General features: G+C 40.7%; 1 protein-coding gene across 1 annotated transcript in view; it reads right to left on the reverse strand.

The window, feature by feature from the left end:
• chd4a (chromodomain helicase DNA binding protein 4a) overlaps positions 1–16,628 on the reverse strand; it is a 29,254-nt gene extending 12,626 nt beyond the window's left edge. The window contains 18 exon segments of the mRNA XM_028442812.1: positions 1,225–1,357; positions 1,571–1,708; positions 2,458–2,658; positions 2,731–2,922; positions 3,877–3,976; positions 4,065–4,196; positions 4,957–5,165; positions 6,722–6,925; positions 6,998–7,231; positions 8,498–8,667; positions 8,750–8,888; positions 8,967–9,097; positions 9,428–9,702; positions 9,930–10,048; positions 10,122–10,364; positions 10,442–10,554; positions 16,063–16,260; positions 16,458–16,628. Coding sequence (XP_028298613.1) covers positions 1,225–1,357; positions 1,571–1,708; positions 2,458–2,658; positions 2,731–2,922; positions 3,877–3,976; positions 4,065–4,196; positions 4,957–5,165; positions 6,722–6,925; positions 6,998–7,231; positions 8,498–8,667; positions 8,750–8,888; positions 8,967–9,097; positions 9,428–9,702; positions 9,930–10,048; positions 10,122–10,364; positions 10,442–10,554; positions 16,063–16,123 — 2,794 coding nt within the window. The 5' untranslated portion in view covers positions 16,124–16,260; positions 16,458–16,628.
• Between the last annotated feature and the right edge of the window lie 3,153 nt (positions 16,629–19,781).

Below are 19,781 nucleotides of genomic sequence, written 5' to 3' on the forward strand. Positions count from 1 at the left end.
AGTATATACCATTACACCCCACTCCCTCAGTTTATACCATTACACCCCACTCCCTCAGTTTATACCATTAACCCCACCCCTCAGTTTTATACCATTACACCCCACTCCCTCAGTTTAGACCAGTGACACCCACTCCCTCAGTTATACCATACACCCCACTCCCTCAGTATATACTCATTACCCCACGCCTCAGTATAAATTACACCCCACTCCCTCAGTTTATACCATTACACCCCACTCCCTCAGTTTATACCATTCCACCCCACTCCCTCAGTTTATACCATTACACCCCACTCCCTCAGTTTATACCATTACACCCCACTCCCTCAGTTTATACCATTACACCCCACCCCTCAGTTTATACCATTACACCCCACTCCCTCAGTTTATACCATTACACCCCACTCCCTCAGTTTATACCATTACACCCCACTCCCTCAGTTTATACCATTACTCCCCACTCCCTCAGTTTATACCATTACACCCCACTCCCTCAGTTTATACCATTACACCCCACTCCCTCAGTTTTATACCATTAACCCCCACTCCTCAGTTTATACCATTATCCCCACTCCCTCAGTTTATACATTACACCCCACTCCCTCAGTTTTATACCATTACACCCCACTCCCTCCGTTTATACCATTACAACCCCCCCCCTCAGTTTATACCATTACACCCCACTCCCTCAGTTTATACCATTACACCCCACTCCCTCAGTTTATACCATTACACCCCACTCCCTCAGTTTATACCATTACACAAATCAAACTGCTTATTTGTTCTATGCTTTCATTTCAGAGTGCAACACAATAAACTGAATAATTTCCAGTAAAAAAATGGAAAAAATATATAAACTTTTGAGTTTATATTTCTGTCGTTATGTTAGTGTTTTTGAGTCATTTTGTAGTTGTTTTTTTGCATTTCTTCTGTCCATTTACAAACTTGGACCCGGTTTCTATGTCCAAGATATTAACATCCATTAGATCTTTGAAAAAAAACTAGTTTCTGTGATAAATTCACAGACTTTCTGTCAAAGGTAACTTTTTTCTGTGAATTTCAGTTTGTTTTCTTTTTAATTACTTTAAACTTGAATAAAGTTTACCCAGTATTAGACACAGGAAGTGGATGTGATGTTGGATTACTGAGCTGTAGATAAAACAAACTGTGGGATTGTGACGTGTAACGTGTTGTCAGTAAATGCTAACGTGGCTAAAGGCTAACGAATCTCTCACCTGAACCTCTCTGGCGTGAGGAAGTTGAGCAGATGGAAAAGCTCCTCCAGGTTGTTCTGCAGTGGCGTTCCCGTCAGCAATAGTTTGTGCTGCAGGGGGTAGTTGTTCAACACCCGGAAGAACTGCAGCGACACACACGACACACACACACACACACACACACACGCACACGCATGGGTCAGACATGTTAGAAAAGTCATCAGGAAACAGAGAATGCTTTTCCTAATGTGACCACTCGGGGGTGGAGAAAACAGACGTTATTTATAGGTAGATGTAGTGAAGTGCGTGTGTGTGTGTGTGTGTGTGTGTGTGTGTGAGAGAGAGAGAGCACGTACCTTGGACTGGTTGTTCTTCAGGCGATGGGCCTCGTCCACCACTAAACAGGCCCAGTCGATGGAGCCCAGGATGGCCATGTCGATGGTGATCAGCTCGTAGGACGTCAGCAAAACGTGGAACTTTACCGATGAGTCTTTCTATGGGAACGGAGACGTAGAAAACACGTCAGTGAGTGCGTGTGTACTATATACATACATATATATACATATATATATATATATATATATATATATATATATATATATATATATATATATATATATATATATATATATATATATATATATTGTGCGGCCCCCAAAGTAATCGTACGAAATGACAGAAAAAAACCAAAACAAAAACAAAAAAATTACAACATGACACAGAAAAAGACAAGAAAAACATAGAAAAGAAAACTCCAGAAACACACAAAAACTACAACAAAAACCAACAAAACAACAACAGAAATACACAAAAAACTTCACGTTAACAAAAATACACAAAATGACTCAAACTTACAACAGAAGCACAGAAAAAGACCTATTTTTTTTATATTTTTGCTACATTACTCCTCTTTTTCTGTCTGTTTTTTCAACTTTAACCAATTTCTGTGGTTTTTAAAATCCCATTTCATCACCTTTTCCACCATTTTTGATCACTTTGAACCCATTTTATTTCTGATTAAAATAAGGATTTCCATCTTTAAGATGACCATAAACTAAAAGGTTGAAAACCACTGATCTAATGAACAAAGTAGTACAAACAATCCATGGGGTATTCAGATCGATTGTCGAACCATTTTTATCATTTTTTCTGTCTGTTTTTGCCTATTCTGGTTTTTTAAATCCCATTTTTGGTCACTAATCTAAATGTTTCCACAGGTGAACATCTGTACAGTGTTTTCTACCTTCATCCTGGATGCTTTCTTCCCGCCCCTGATGGCGTTGTCCTCGAAGGAGAACTCGTTTTCCCTGATGACGGCTCGACTGTCTTTGTCGCCCACGTACGTCACCACGTAGATGTCGGGCGCCCACATCTCAAACTCACGCTCCCAGTTAATGATGGTGGAGAGCGGCGCGCTGACCAGGAACGGCCCTTTGGAGTGACCCTGAGGAGGAGGGAGGAGAGATGGTCACATGACCATGACAGAGAGGTTTGACAGGTGTAGTGTGACCCTCACCTCCTTGTAGAGCGAGTAGAGGAAGACGGCGGTCTGAACCGTCTTTCCCAGGCCCATCTCATCAGCCAGGATGGTGTCGGTTCCCTGAGCCCAGGAGAAACGCAGCCAGTTCAGCCCCTCCAGCTGGTAGGGGTGCAGGTTGCCCCCCGTGCTGTCCAGGTACTCCGGCTGACGGTCAAACTTTATCGTCGGCTGCGGGAGGAAGAATCGGTCAGAGGTCTGATGTGTTGTTATTGTTTTTATTATTTCTACAGCTAAAATAAAAAAGCAACTGGTTGAAAAACAAACACACGAAAGGTTCCAAAAAAGAAATAAAAATACAAAGAATGATGAGAAAAAATTATGAAAACAGAAAACAATAATAAAAAAGTGACAAAAAGACAAAATAACATAAAGGATTTGACAACATTAAAAAATGACTACAAAAACACACAAAACGACAAAAATACAAAGAAAATAAAAACTTACAAAAAACACAAAACAAAAATGAACAAATTACATAAACTGACAACACACCGAATGACTACAAAAACACACAAAAATACAAAACACATACAAGAAGAAAAATGAATATAAATATGACGACAAAAACTAAAATGATTACAAAAACACGCAAAACGGCAAAAAATTATTAAACAAAAACAACATAAAAACACAAACTAACATACAACATGACTACACACACGACAAAAAACAACAAAATACAAAATGAAAAATAAATAAAAAATTTCAACAAAATGACATTTTTTAACAAAAACAACCAAAATTTAAAAAAAATACTAAAACTAACATAAAAAACATGGAAATCAACAACGATACAAAAATTGACAACCAGAACACACTAACTGATGAGAAAATGATTTATGCTTAAAAGAAGAATCTGTTTTTATTTAAACGACTGTAGAAAAATGAGAAAGTAGATTTTGTTTCATCTTAAATGTTCTTTAACTGTATGAAGTTTCAAACTAAACAAGCTGAACCAGAGCTGATGGTCACAATAACCCTGCCCCCCTCCCCCCCCCCCCGAAACACAGTTGGTGCTTTGCTCTGGCCCAGCAAAGAGTTTTTAGCACCTGGAGCCATTGCTAAGCTAGCATTAGCATGGAACTAGCACTAGCACCAGCTAAGAGAAGGTTGTGAACTTACGTCGACCACGGGGTTCTCCGGGGGCCGGTCCACTCTCTTAATGCGTCCCTTCACTTTGATCTTCTTCCCGGGCCGCCCCTCGTCGCCCATGATAAGCTCTCTGAAAAAAACAAAGATGACGTGGGTCAGATGTGAGCGTCGTCTGGTTCCTGTGGCTCTGAGGGGCCGCGCTGGCTCCGCTCCCCAACCTGTGGTTCCAGTACTGGACTTTGTAGGTGTCGAACTCTGGCACGTCCATGTCCTCGGCCTCCCAGGTGGCCTGGTCGTACTGGAGCTCCCTCCACTTGATCAGGTAGTGGCAACAATTCTTCCTGTCCACACTAGGAACACACACGCACACGCACAAATATTAATATTAACTTTTGAGGACCAAACCTGTACCTTCTATTTATTGTGTTTTAAATTCTCAATATCTCATTCAGTTTAAAAACTGATTGTATGAACTTTAGACAGGAGTTTTATTTTATGATCATGTTCATAATTTCATCATCCCTTTTATTGCAACATGTATAGAACAGGAAATATAAAATGTATCGACATCGTTTGTGTTCAGGACCGACTTTGTCCCACTGACTCCCATTATAACCACATAACTGTGGTTTTTTCCCATCAAAACCTAATAAATCTAAGCCTCTTTCTTCAAAATATTAAATGCACCTTATTTTTTGGAAAAAATGCATAATGTGTTTTTCTTATTGGGAAAAAAAAAAATTGTGTTTTTATGACAAAAAGGGCACAAAAAAAATAAAATGCATGAAAAAATGTTCCTTATTTTGAAAAACATAGTGTGTTTTTTTAATTGAAAAAAAAAAAAAAAGGTGTTTTTATGACAGAAAAAGGTTGAAAAGAAAACAGAAATGTAATGAACTTTATATCTATGGTTAGGTCTGAAGTTGTTGAAAAGATCTGAGGTTAAAACACAGGGAAAAAAATTATATACAACATTTTTATGAGCTCAGTGTCATAAATGCTGTTCCTACGGTGTCCACTGGGGGCGCAGTGCTAATAGAAGTGACCAGCAGAGGGCAGCGCTACTAGTGCTAGTTGGATCTATATTGATAGATCTATAGAGTTTCCCACCTGTGGTTGAGGATGCGGTGGATCATCAGCCACTCCATCTTGATGCCGAAGCGCAGGTACTTGTCGTAGATCTGGGCGTACATGGGGTCTTTGTTCTTCCTCTTCACGCTCTTATCCTCCTCTCCCTCACCAAAGTCCAGGGGTGGGGGCTCGTCCATGTCGTTCTTCCTCTGGTAGTTTCTGAACATCACCTGACAGTGGAGCTCCAGCTACGACGCAAAGAGCAACGAAAAGATCTCTGTAGTTTAACCAAAAGATGATAAAAACTGTTGAGACTCGAATATCTGTGACCGCAGGGGGCGACAGTTCCAAATCACCAACAGCTGAAGGACCCCCACCCAAAAGTCTTTCTGTCCTCAGGGTTTGTGTGTCTTCAACAGTCTGTGATTTAGTCTCTAACTTCAGCCACCAGAGTGTGTCAGCGCACTGTTTAAGGGAGAGTAAAGGTTCCTTAGAAGAGCTCTTCTTCTCTGCTTCATTGTCTACTACCAAACCACAGAGTTGGAATTGTCGCCCCCTGCAGCCAGATTTTTTTAATTTTTTCGAGCTGCTAAATAATGTAAATATTATGATTTGTGGTAATTGAAAATTACCAAATAAATTGTTCTCGTTGGGGTTCTTTTAATTATTTTTCTTCCGCAACTTGTTTGTCATGGAACTCCTCCCACGCTATTTATGCAGCATTAATCAACGATGTGCAGTCGACCTTTTTTGGAGCCAAAATGTCAAGGTCAAGGTTGCGTCAAGTGTCAAAAATGTTCCATATCGCTTTGATGCAAGTTTGATGTTTACATTTATGAAAAGCTCATCTCAAGTATTTTATTTCATTGGACCAAAAATGTACGACCTACCAGTAAAAAGATCGGTAGAGGTCAAAGTTCATGACGTCAGACTGGTACCATTGAACAACATTTCCTTTCAATGTGTGACCTTGATCTTTGCTCACGGTCATATTTAAGGTCAAGGTCCTACATTATTACGTTAATTAATTAGTAAAAACAACAAACTTGTCAAATCCAGATACAGTTTGTCATTTTTGCCAATTTTTTCAAATTGCCAGATACGTATTCGACTTGTGAATACAGGTCTAGCCTATTTATCTTTGATTTGATCGAGTTTGTCATTAAAATTCTCTACAGCAGAAGTATCAAACTCAAGGCCCGGGGGCCAAATCCGGTCCTTCAGAGCATCCAAATCGGCCCACAGCAGAAAGGTAAAAAGTCAGAGAAGCCATGATATATTTATATATTTACATGTAAATTACAACTAATTCAGCTGTAGATACTGTATATCTAAACTAATACACAAATTCAATGAAACGCCACAATATTAGCAGGGCTCACATTTTCCATCATTTCTAATCTGAAATTGTTAAAATAACTCAATCCTGCAATTTCCTTCAAATTATTACAGAAAATTGGGCAAAAAAATTAAATATAAATTTAAAGGTAAGATCCCACAGGGACCGATATCTGTTACTTAATGCTTTGATATTATAGGTGCATTATCGATTTTATAATTAATTTATACACTGATGATTGAGCTGCATTCACTGCCCCCAATACAGTGGGAATTAACATACGCCACACTATGGTGTAGATTTTAGGACATCCTCAGGTCTGAGAGTGAGATGTCAGTTATCAGACCAAACGGACTCATGACTCAGCAACACCTCCGTCAAACTAAACTTCTTCAGAAGTTGACAGGAAGTCCAAACACATGTTAGTGATGAAGAGGAGGAGAGGAAAGGTGTATTTATTCTGACCTGCAGCTCGCTGACCCAGGAGCAGTGCCAGTACGACATGTTGGACCACTTAGCAAAGAACTCTCTCTCAGGACGTCCGGCCAGGGGGGCGGGGTCTGGGGCGTCCGCGGCGAGGTCCAGGGGCCTGGGGACGGGCGTGGGAGGAGGGGGGTCTCCCCAGCGCCACGTCAAGATCTTCTGCACCTTCCCCTTCATGGGCGGACACTGAGGAGGAGACGCCCACCACGTTAAAGGGAGAACCACCACCATGGGTGACCTTTGACCTGCGGGGCTTACCGTGCAGCGGGGGCAGATCCACTCTCCGTTGGGGATCTCTGGCAGGGGGGGGTTCAGACAGTGTATGTGATAGGACGAGGGACACGAGTCGCAGCAGAGCAGCTCCCCCCCGTCTTTACAGACTCTACAGAACTCCATGTGGTGGTCGTCCTCCTCCGGCTCCCCCGTCTCCACGTTGTCCTCCTCCACGTCTGACGGCTCCTCCCTCGCCTCCCATTGGATGCCCTCCTTCTCCTGGGGGGGACAGTCAGTTCAACAGAAGGAAGTCTCAACTACTTCCTGCTAAACTTCCTCCCAGAAAAATATTTTTTCCCCATTTTATTTTTTTTTTGTTTTTCTTTCATTTTAAAATTTAGGGAAAAAAAACACTATTATAATTACTGAAAACTATTTGACCTAATAAAATGAGGATAATAACGGTACTCATAGCAATCATTGCTATTTGTTTTACTTTAATAGATGTTTTACATTTGTTTTCCGGTTTTAATTTTCATTAAATCTAATAAAAAATATTCTATTATTTTCAAATACAAAAAAATGTTAAAAACCTACTTAAATCATATTTACTCAGAGCAGTTAAAACAATTATTTTAACATCGTTTTAACAAACAAAATGAGGAAAATAATAATTTTATTTCCCACAACTTGCTTTAGAAAATATTTATTTATTATTCTATAAACCTTTAAAAAAAAAACATTTTGTTAATTTTTTAACATTAAACTTGTTTTTTAAACAACTTCTTAAAAATATTAAATTTTTAAATTTAAGTTTATTTACAGTATTTAAAATCATCTTTTAAACTAATTACATTCGAAAGACATTTTATCGCTAAGATTTTCTGAAAAAAAAACTAACAAATTTTTTATTTATTCAGCCTGACTTTGAGGCCGGGCTTTACAATTTTTATGCTTATAATCTTTATTATCTTATATGTTAAATATTTTATTATTGTTGTTTTCAACTTTTAATCCATCAAATTTCAAATTCAAAAGCCATTTTCAGTACTTATAGAAACTTCAAGAAAAAGATTTTCTGAACAATTTTTGCTTATTTTTTTTTTTACCATTTTTCTGCAACACCACCAAACTTGCCATATTTTAACATTTTTTTAAATCACTTTTTTTGCCATATTTTTGCTCCTTTTAATGCATTTTTGCTACATTTCTCCCATTTCTGACACTTTTTCTCCTAATAACACATATATTGACCAGTTATTGTCATTATTAACCTCTTTTCACTATATTTCATGATTATTTTTGCCAATTTAACCACATTCACCATTTGTTATGTCCATTATTTACCAGTTTAAACTAATTGTTCTAATATTAACACTAATATTAACACTCTAATTTGCAACTTTTAACCAATTTCACCATTTTATTAGTGATTAAAACCAGGATTTCCATCTTTAAGATGACTATAATAATAATAATAAACGTTCCTGGATAACAGTAGATATTATTCAGATGAATAAATAAATGAATGTGAGTGTTTCTTACACAGTGCGGACAGCTCCAGGTTCCTTCCGGAGCTTTCTCCATGTCGGGGTCCAGACAGACCATGTGATAGGCTCGTGGACACGTGTCACACAGGATGATCTCACCGCCCTGCTGACACACCTCACAGTAATCCTGGTGGTCCGTCTCGTAGCCATCACCGTCCTCGGCTTCTGAGGGACAAACTCTGGATATTAACGCTGCTCACGGAAGGGGAGGAGTTAGTAATTGGGGGGAGGAGTCAGGAATCCGAACCTTTCTTCTTCTTGGGTTTGCTCTTGGACGCCTTCTTCTTGCTGCGGCTGCTGCGACTGTTGGATCCCTCGGACACGGAGACGCTGTTCATGCTGCCGTCGTCAAAGTCGCTGTCCACATCGGGCTCGTCCTCCTCGCTCTGCGCACACACACACACACGTTATAAACACACACACAATAAGCTCCGCCTCTCCCTGCTAGCGTCCCACGCTCTCACCGAGGAGCGTTTCCTCTTGCTATTGAAGCCGCCCAGTTTGATCTTCAGAGGAGCGACCTTCTTCGTCTTGGCGTTGTTCTTCTTCTCCTGAGGTTTGGGCGTAGGTTTGGACTTCCTGCGAGCGTTTGGACCTGCGAACGCCAAGGAGACGCACACATTTATTATATTTTCTCTGAAAAAACAACAACTAAAGAAATGAAAGAAAGAAAAAAAAAAGTGAAAGAAAGCACGAAAGACAAATATTAAAAGAAAGATGAAAGAAAAAGGAAAAAGAACAAAAGACTGAAAATAAAAATAAAACAAACATGAAAGAAAACATAAAAGAACAAAAAAAAAGCAAGAAACAAAGAAAAAAGGAAGAAAAGAAATAACATTTGAGATGCAACCAATAAAACACAAAAGAATAAAAAATAAAGAAATGTATTGATTCCTTGAACGTATTTAGGCTCCTCCCACTCTACCTTTGCCCTCCTTGGTCTTGGCCTTGCGTAGTGGCGGCGGGGGCGGAGCCTGTACGGCTTCGGCCGGGGCCTGAGTGATGGCGGGCGGTGCCGGGGGCGTGACCTCGGTCACCATGCTGTTGACGGCGGCGGGGACGTTAGCTGTGGCCAGGGCGGCGTTAGCGGCCGCCGCTCCTCTCAGAGGGTTGTTGGTGCTAAACTCCCTCCACTTAGCGCCGAGAACCATCATCATCTTAGAGACGGCGATCTTTGGGTTCTTAGCGGCGATGAGCGGCCTGGAGGAACCAACGAAGAAGAAACAATACAAACTAAATAACAACACACGCCACTAATGTTTCCTTCTATTCTTTACATTCTCACACTCTTAGCCCCTCCTTCTCAGTTTTAGCTCCTTTTCACATTCTAGCCCCACCTTCTCACAGTTTTAGCCCCTCCTTCTCACACTCAGCTTCTATCTGTTGTATACATTTTGTTTGATGATGATGATGATGTGAGTGAGTACCTGACAAACTGGCTGAAGGCCTTGTAGTTGGTCAGAGACCTGTAGTCCTCCTCAGAGAACACGTGGTCGATGTCCTCCATTCCCCAGTCGTCCAGCAGCTGAGACGACGTCTTTGGCTCCTGATCCAACAACAGAATCGTGTTACATTTTAAATCCTTTTCTTTATTTTCCTGATGAGATGCGTCTGCTCACCGAGCTGTCGTCATCGTCGTCCTCGTCCTCCTCCTCTGGTTCTGGTTCTTTCCTCTTAGAGGAGCTCCTTTCAGCTCCAGAGCTGCTCCTCTTCTTCTCCTTTCCGCCGCCTCCTCGTTTCTTCTTCTTTCGTCCCGGCGTGTAGTCGCTGCCCTCGCTGTCGGAGCGCGGGACCACGACGCTGTCCTCTGCGTCGTCCAGGCCCCCCAGGTCCATGGGCTCTGGGGAGCTGACGGCCAGTTCCTGGAGGATAGCGAGGAGATGCGGAGCGTCAGCAGAGAACCAGTTTTCACCTTTTCTACGTCCGTCTCCATCCTCACCTCACGGCGTGATCGCCTCTTGCTTCCTTTGCTTTCTCGGCTCTTCTTCGCCTTCTTCTTCTTCTTCACCACCTTCGGGGCCTCATTCTCGGAGATCTCCTCCTCTTCATCGTCTGCACATCAGAGAGATAATTATTCAGCTGTAATCGCCTAATAAGAGAACAATCAGTGATACGACCACAGCACAGACATCATAGAGAAGCTTTCATCCAGTTTTTAAACTAAATATTTTAATATATTTATAAAAACTGATAAAAAGAGAAAAGTGAAATAAAACCTTAAATTCAGAGACGTCTAAAGACAGCGGACCTGAATTTTACAGCTATAGCTCATTTTTTATGTTGTTTAACACTTTGTTTCTAATTTTCGTTTGGCTTCACATTTTGTTTATTACCACTATTTTTATTTACTTTGAAGACAATTTTAAGAGAGTTGTAGGAAACAAAGCGACGCCCATTTATGGCACGTTCACACTAAACGTGTCCAAAGCGTCAACAGCATCAGGTTTACATAGACAATATATGGTGGACGCATTTCAATGGAGCATCAGAGGTCCCGCTGCGCGTCCCCTGTGCGTTTTGAGATTTTAAGCTTTTGACGTGCGACTAGCGCCTCCAACGCAGGAGTTGGGATTGTTGAACTTTTGGGGCATATCGAGGCGCGTCAACCAATCAGGAGCGTATTCAGAATAATGAGAAACAAAAAAACTCTAACTGGAGGCGGAGACAGATGGACAGGCTCTTCTGCTGGCATAAAGCACCTGTAGTTGGTGTCCTGGCAGGAGATGTGAGCGCTGATGCGGGTCAGCAGGTCATCAAACTGAGCACGGGAAAGATGGACGTAGCGCTGAACGTGACTCTTGTCCGAGCACAGCTCTGGTGAATCCAGAAATGGCGCCATGGCGCAAATAAAACCAAGCCACTCTCTGGTTAATGTAGACCTGATGAACGGGAGTCGGAGGGGCCGTGTTCAGCAAGGAACTCCAAACCACCTCCATCCACCCACACTTCTCTATAGCCCTCTGACATCACAGTGCACACATTGAGTCACACCAAAATACATCAGACCAAAAACACCACCTTCTCATCACAATGTTCCACCACTTCACAGTCACTGGGTGAATTATGAACGTAACTGATCACCACAATATCATCCATTCTATGAACACTACCGGCAACAGAGAAGCCCCTCCCTTCCCAACTTGTTTGGACGTGCGAGCATCTTCAACACTGGTGACAAGCGTCTGATTCAATGAGCACAAGCGTCCAACTATGTGATGATGTACGATTTTGACGCCAGAAATGTGTTTAGTGTGAACGCACCATTAACCTTCGATCCTGTTCAGCAAGCGCAGCTACATCTATTTAAAAAAGTCTGTGTGTGTGTGTGTGTCTGAGCCTGATTCGCAGAGATAATTGAGGAACAGATTGACCTGAGAGTTTCAACATGGCTGCTGCTTGGTTCAATGGTGTGCAACGTCAGATTTGTTTGGACTGCAATGATACCGTTAATAAATTATTTCAGAAAACCGTCCACCAAAAGTGGACAATTTTATCAAATTTTCTAACTGATGACATCATCAGTGTGGATAGAGCGTTTGCTTGCTTTAGGAACAGTTGGCCAGGTTAGAGTCAGCCTGTGGGCACACCAGAGCCAATCACTCTGTGGGCCGTGCGCCGTCTGGGCGTGTGTGTGTGTGTATGTGTGTTTTTATTCAGAATTAAATTTGCATTAGGAATTAAGTGTTTACAAGGTCAGTTTAAAGAGGATTTAACTTTCATTCAGAATTAAAGCTCCCATGTAAACCATCCATGAAAACACTACTAAACCTCCCACTTTATTATAGCAAGACATAGTTCCTACTGGCACTGCGCTAATGCTAAGCTAACATAAAACGTGGAACTGGAACACAAAACACGACGAACAAAACAATAAAAAAAAAAAAAAAAAAAAAAAAAAAACTAAAAACCCAAAACAAAACAAAAATACAACAAAATGAATAAACATCATGACTGATGCCCCGCCCCAAAAGAAAAATATGACTTTGCAACTTAAAAAATAATTAAAAAAACACCCATTAATTGTCAAAATAACAACAGTTACTTTAGAAACATACAAAATGAGCAAAAAATACAACAAAACTAAACAAAAACAACACAAATCAAAGGAAAGAAAAGTCTGCAAACGTCACAAAACAGCAAAAAATAAATAAATTACAGTCAACAAACGCCTGCAGACTCTCAGAATGTGAAGGAAACATTTTCCATTCATTACAGTTTTCTTATTTCCAGTTAGACGCTGAATGTCATCTGAGATTCACTTTCTCACTAAAAACATTTGTAAAATTTGGCTCCAAACAAGTTCTCAAAATGTTTGTGTCATTTATCTGCCAGAGAAAATCTAAGAAAGTGGACGTGTCGGGCTGGCGAGCCCGTTTTTTATCTGTTCTGAATGTGTTTGTTTCCACTAATCCACTCAGATTATCGTACACAAGGTCAGACCTGACGTGAGATCTGATCGTAGCGTATGATCACGTTAGAATTGATTAATACCAAAGATTGCGTGAATAGGATCGAACGCATGTTGTACGCTCAGATCTGAACGTACCAATGGTTAATAAATGAGGGCTATAGAGTTTTCACGTTAATAGAAAATGGACGGAAAAGTCAGCCAAAACTATTTTTATTCTTTTCAAGATCAGGATTAAAAATAACACAGACTAAACCTCCTCTTATGGTACGTGTTAAATAAGGAAAAATGATGACGCGGACGCTGAAATGAGTAAACTTCTTTAACAGGATTGAGGAAATTTTGGCACCTCCAAATATCATTAAGCACTATTTCCCAGCACCGAATCTGGACTATAGGCTAATACTTGTGTATTTGTTACTTTATTACTAGACATTTTTTCTACAGTAACATCTAAATGGTTTGTGTCTAATATTTGTCTTGGCTCCATGTCGACTCACATGCTGTGTGACTTTTTATGATGTATTGTACAGTCATGTGATCTTCTGCTGCTAGATTCACTCAAAAACAACAAGGTCCTGTTCACGTCCTTTTAAACACAATAATATCTAAAATCATCTCCAAACAAACACAGAACAAATGCTTTTGCTCGGATGTTTTTTCCATTAAAGCAATGTTGTTTTTAACCTTTAAATTTTGACTTTTTAATCTTCAAATCTTGACATTTTAATCCAAATCACAAGCAAAAAAACCTTCTCTTTTGATGCCTATTCACACCTGAATGCTACAAGCTGATATTAATCAGGTTTTATTAACTGAATGTTAACTAAATCACCCACAAACTGGACAAATATACTTTATAAATTAATAAAATAAGCAGTTTGAACACAGAGAGCAAGAACCGGCTCAGTATTTAAATGAGCTGTCATGTAAAAACATCAAACGGATGATCTTTGTGGTGTTTTTGTGGATTTAGCATCGATGCTAACTTGCAGCCTTCCTCGTGCACGACGGTCCGTGCTCGTCGTGACAAAAAAAAAAAAAAAAAACTGCCAACCAAACAATCCGCGACACACTTTAAAATAAGTCTTAAACACTAATGTGTGAAGCGGCTTCGTGTCTACAGACGTAAACGTAAGAATCCACCGTTTGATTTTTTTCTGCTTTCCATCTCTCGCTCTCAAAAAAAGAAAGCAAGGGAAGCCGGTGTTACCGATCTACTGGTTACCGCGCAAAGCAGTGACGATCTTCCGGGTAGTGGAGCGGCTTTGAGCGCAAACAGAGAAAAGATTTGTGATGTCCGTGCAGCTGCCTGTTAGTAAAAGATAACAACAAGGCTAAAGTTTGGTTAAAATTGTGAAATGTTTAATTTAGAAATCTAATTAGAACGCGACATAAACGAAATTCTGAAGATTTTTTTAGGAAAGTGTGTTATTAAAACAAAAATGTTTAAAAATAAAGTTTCTTAATGCATTTACAATAGCAAACTCGTAGTTTATATTTAGCATTGAGGCCAACATATGGATCTCAGAGGAAATTATATAATAAAGGCTATTTGTAAAAATTAAAAAGTGTCTTAAATAAATTCCCATATATTCAAATTGAACAGACACAAATACAGTCTTAATCCTAAAGTTAAAACGGAAGGATATGACAATTTTTCCTGTTGTTTTAAGATTTTTCACTGAAGTATTTTACTTATTTGTCAATTTCAGAACCTGTACTAACTTCACTACAAGCACATACAGCCTTTATCTGATCAGTTTGTTACATTTGTGACGATGTTTAATCCAGAGATGTACGATAATATTGAACCAATATTGCACATGTTAATATTGGTACCAATGATTATGATTCATGACCTAAAATTACCCTGTTTGGAAAAATCCTGGATGTATTGGTTGATATATTTATTATAATTTATTCCTAATTCTTTAAGTGACCAGATTTAATGGAGAATTTATGGTTTAACTTCTCTAAAGCAGACGTCTTCTAGAACAGGGGTCACCAGCACGGTGCCCGCGGGCCCCAGGTAGCTCGCATGGATCATGTGAGGGGCCCTCAGGAACTCTAGTCACTAGTTAACACTTAGTAGAGTTAAATACTGCAGCACATGAAAAAAGTTTTAGTATTAAATTAATAATCTTTAATTGTTTATTTTCACTGAAACATTGTGACAAATGTTTTTAAGTGTTGCAGATTTGATGTATGGTCAGTGGTATGTTATATATAAAATATATCTTTAAAAAGGCAAAGTGGATTTTAAAATGTTTTACAATTAGTTAAAGTTGTTAGTAGCTAGTTACACAGCAACATGGAGATTTTCTATGAAAGGTGAAACTTAAACAATTGCATAAATTAGAAAATAAAAAAACAACATTTCTTACCTTTTAAAAGTTAATGCGAGCCTTCCTCATTATCTTACCCACTAATTAAAGAGACACCGGGAAAATGTAGTGTTTAAGAAGTTATTTTCTAACCGGCAGCTAATCAGTCTATCCTGTAGCTCATGGATAAATCTGCTAAATCTGGCACATTTACACAAAGTATTGTCCTGGTGTTCATTAATGTGCACTATCCTCTTCAAATAAACAAATAAAGTAAAGTTTCAAAAAGGTTTATGACCCCTGATCTGGAACATGCAGAACAGGGATTCTCCAGGAAAGAACTCGAGCACCAAAATGTAAAGTCTAAATTTAAATTATAGGTTATTTATCTATAGGATCGAAGTTAAAAAAATATATAATAATCGTAGTCAAGCTAGTTCCTCGTGCTTTAGAGTTTTCCACCTAATGAACTGGGAGCCGGTCATCAGTTAGTCTGGGAACCAGTCTCTCCGCAGCACCAGGCACGCCGGTGAACGCCACTGAACGTCATCCTCCAGCTTTGGAGCTAACTGGCTGCCTCCATCTTGTCATCGACACGTAAAACAAATACCGGTAGCCGGCTATGCTTAGGCCGCGGGAACATGCCGGTCAGTCGGCGTGCCTCCATCGGCCATTGCCCGCCTTTAGAGCCGCTGTTATTCCTCCTGTCCATCCACAATTAGCAGCGTTTATTAGCCTAGCATGCGGCTAACACATCCCGGTTGATGCTGACGTCCAAAGCAGCGCCTTGGCCGCCGAGCTAAGCGTCTGGCCCGGGTCTCTCACCGTGCAGTAACCGGTCCTCTGCGGCTCCGTAGTCGTCCCGCTCCTCGTCGCTTCCAGACATCGCGTCCGGAGTGGAAACTTTCTTTCTTTCTGCTCCGTTAGCTTGTTTAGTTAGCACTTGGGCTAACTAAAAGTTACCGGGAGGCGGATGGGATCCAGAGTTGTTGTGACCCCGGTTCGGTCCGTTTCCAAGCGGCTCTGTGTAGACAAACGGGTCAGGACAGACACAAAGTGGACGAGTCAGTGCAAAACATCACTTATTTACACCACACACCGTTAACTTTTAACGGCTTTAACGTGCCTGACATCCCGGTCAGTGTGGATCATTAGCATGCATGCTAACTTGAGCCACATTGTAAAGAGCGTTAAAACAACAGTAAGTGTCGGGTACTCACAGAGTCACAGTCCGCCGTGCCGTCCCACCTGTGTGTGTGTCTATGTGTGTGTGTTATGCTCTAAAAACGTGTGTTTGTGAAGAAGCAGCAGCAGCAACACACACACACGACGTCCTCTCACTGCGAACACGCGCGCGCACACACACACAAAGAGATCAGGGGGCAGACATCCCATAATAATACCTCACCCCTCCTCCTCCCGACACACACACTTGACTCACCCCTCCCCCCCACTCTGCATAGTTACCTTGCAACGTACAGACCATAATAGTTCCCCCCCCCCCCCCACCCCTCCCTCTCGTACAGTCTTCCCCATTCCTCCAAACACCCCTCCCTTAGCAACGGGGGTTACCATGGCAACGCCTCATCCCATCCCATAATATTACAGTCATTAACATCCCACAATAAATAAGCATAAATCCAAAAAAAGAGGGAGGAGGGAGTCACATGGTTACTATGTGTGTCATGTGACCTGCTGCTCAACTACACTGTGTACTGTACAGGGGGGGGTGTCGTCACAGACAGGAGAGGTGCACCCCATCACAAACTATATCCTAGAATTACATCACACAGAACTACATCATCTTATCTATAAAGTAAGGAATCTCTGTGTGTGTTCCTCAAATATCTCTGCTGATCAGGATCAGCCTGACCTGAGAGTTTCAACATGGCTGCTGCTTGGTTCAAAGCTGTGCGACGTTGGATTTGTTTGGACGCCCCACTCCCACCTCCTGAGTCGACTGGTTCAGTGATGATGTCATCAGTCCTAGCTCTACAGTGATGTCATCCCTATGTTCTCAATCTTAAGCCTAATTTAAGGTTCTGCGTAAAATCTCCTGTCGTAGACACACATAGACGCAGACCCCCTCCCCTGTAAGCTTACGTGCACCTCCCAAAAATCCTGACTACCGGTTAAGTTGACGCTTTGACGCGTAGTCAGCTAGCGCTGTGATTGGTCAGCTCCAAACCTCAGCCCCGGTCTCTGCCTTTTCCAGCCGCCATGTTTCACCTTTAGCGTAGCGATACGAGAGTTGTTTCTACAGTGGATTGAGTCACAGAGAGAACCGAGACGGACTAAAAGTACCAGAGTTTTACTGTTATTATCGCTATTCTGCCTCGTCTCTGTACCTACAGTGTGTGTGTGTGTGTGTGTGTTTCATTAACAGTAAACATTGACCAACATGCTGTAGAGGCTGATAGAGGAGCAGACATGATGTTATGTTTAAAGTCATCTTTACAGCGCTGTCTTGCTCCAACTCCCTGCTTACTGAGGACCAGGTTACCTCGCTTCTCTCTCCACTCTATGGGGGGTCGGGGTCTCCTCACCCCCGGTGTGACTGTTGACAGGAGCAGTCGACAGTCCGCTCGATACACTTTTATACTTTGTTTACAAGTTTCTTTTGTTTAAATTGAAAAATAAAGTACACATTTTGAAACTGTTGTTTTAATGTTTGTGTCCAACTAAACACACATAGTTAGGTACAGTAGGTCAGTAATAATCTAGAAATAAATTACATTTTAAAATGCTTCAAAGACACAAAACATTGTTTACTGTGACCAAAAGGTAAACAAGGGCTTTTTAATGATCATTTAAAACAACAACACAGCCACACCCCCTATCGACAGGGCGGCCAATCACATAGCGAGGCATTCCCTCCATGCAGAAGTAAAAGGGCCAACCTCCGCGTCACGTTGACGGCATGCCCCCGGCATAGATCCTGATGCTGAACCTTAAACCAGGCTTTAAAAGCAAAGTTAGACATCAAAGCAAAGTTATATTTCAAAGCAAAGTTAGACATCAAAGCAAAGTAAGGCATCAAAGCAAAGTTATATTTCAAAGCAAAGTTAGACATCAAAGCAAAGTAAGGCATCAAAGCAAAGTTATATTTCAAAGCAAAGATAGACATCAAAGCAAAGTTGGACATCAAAGCAAAGTTATATTTCAAAGCAAAGTTAGACATCAATGACAGCAGACAAATTCATCAACTGTCAACAAAACTGTATTTTTTTTCTTTTCCAGTCCAATTTTATATTCACCAACCTGTGGATGGTAACGTGCCAAAAGCCAATTGTTCAGATCTTTAGTTTCAGCCCTCTGAACAGGCTAGTCAGGTATCACACACAATTCACAGCACTTGTTGGTTCTTACTCAAACTTTATTGACCACAGTTCACAGTAGGAGTAGATGGAGTAGACCATAGTAGACCACAGTAGACCATAGTAGACCATAGTATACCACAGTAGACCATAGTAGACCACAGTAGACCATAGTAGACCACAGTAGACCATAGTAGACCATAGTATACCACAGTAGACCATAGTAGACCACAGTAGACCACAGTAGACCATAGTAGACCATAGTAGACCATAGTAGACCACAGTAGACCATAGTAGACCATAGTATACCACAGTAGACCATAGTAGACCACAGTAGACCATAGTAGACCACAGTAGATCATAGTAGACCATAGTATACCACAGTAGACCATAGTAGACCACAGTAGACCACAGTAGACCATAGTAGACCACAGTAGACCATAGTAGACCATAGTATACCACAGTAGACCATAGTAGACCACAGTAGACCATAGTAGACCACAGTAGACCATAGTAGACCACAGTAGACCATAGTAGACCATAGTATACCACAGTAGACCATAGTAGACCACAGTAGACCATAGTAGACCACAGTAGACCACAGTAGACCATAGTAGACCATAGTAGACCATAGTAGACCACAGTAGACCACAGTAGACCATAGTAGACCATAGTAGACCAAAATATACATACTTCCTATGGGCACTGCACTAGTAGAACTAAATACAGAACTACATCATAAAACTATAGCATAGAACTATATCAAATATCTACATCATAGAACTACATGATATAACTACAGTATGTCATAAAACTACATCATAAAATTATATTATATAACTACCAGTGTTTAGAATAACGGCGTTTAAAATAACAGCGTTTTGTTTTTCAGTAACGGGGTAATCTAACTAATTACTTTTTACACCGTTACACCGTTAATGTTACTGAACGTTAAATGTGGTGCGTTACATGTATTGATTGAATAAACTTTTATCTGGAAACACACAGCTGTAGTGAGGAGGTGGGTTAAAAACAAGGTGAACGATTATGATTGGCTAAGGAGGTGTCATGTTTCATGGTAGCCAATCAGAGCCAGTGTTTTTACACACACACACACACACACACACACACACACTACAGATGTGATGAATCATCAGAGATGGTGAGCGTGGAACAATCTGATGAAAAGTTGTTATTTTTAAGGTGACGATACAAACACTACTTTAT

The sequence above is a fragment of the Gouania willdenowi genome, unplaced genomic scaffold, assembly GCF_900634775.1.
Source record: "Gouania willdenowi unplaced genomic scaffold, fGouWil2.1 scaffold_85_arrow_ctg1, whole genome shotgun sequence".
NCBI lineage: Eukaryota > Metazoa > Chordata > Actinopteri > Blenniiformes > Gobiesocidae > Gouania > Gouania willdenowi.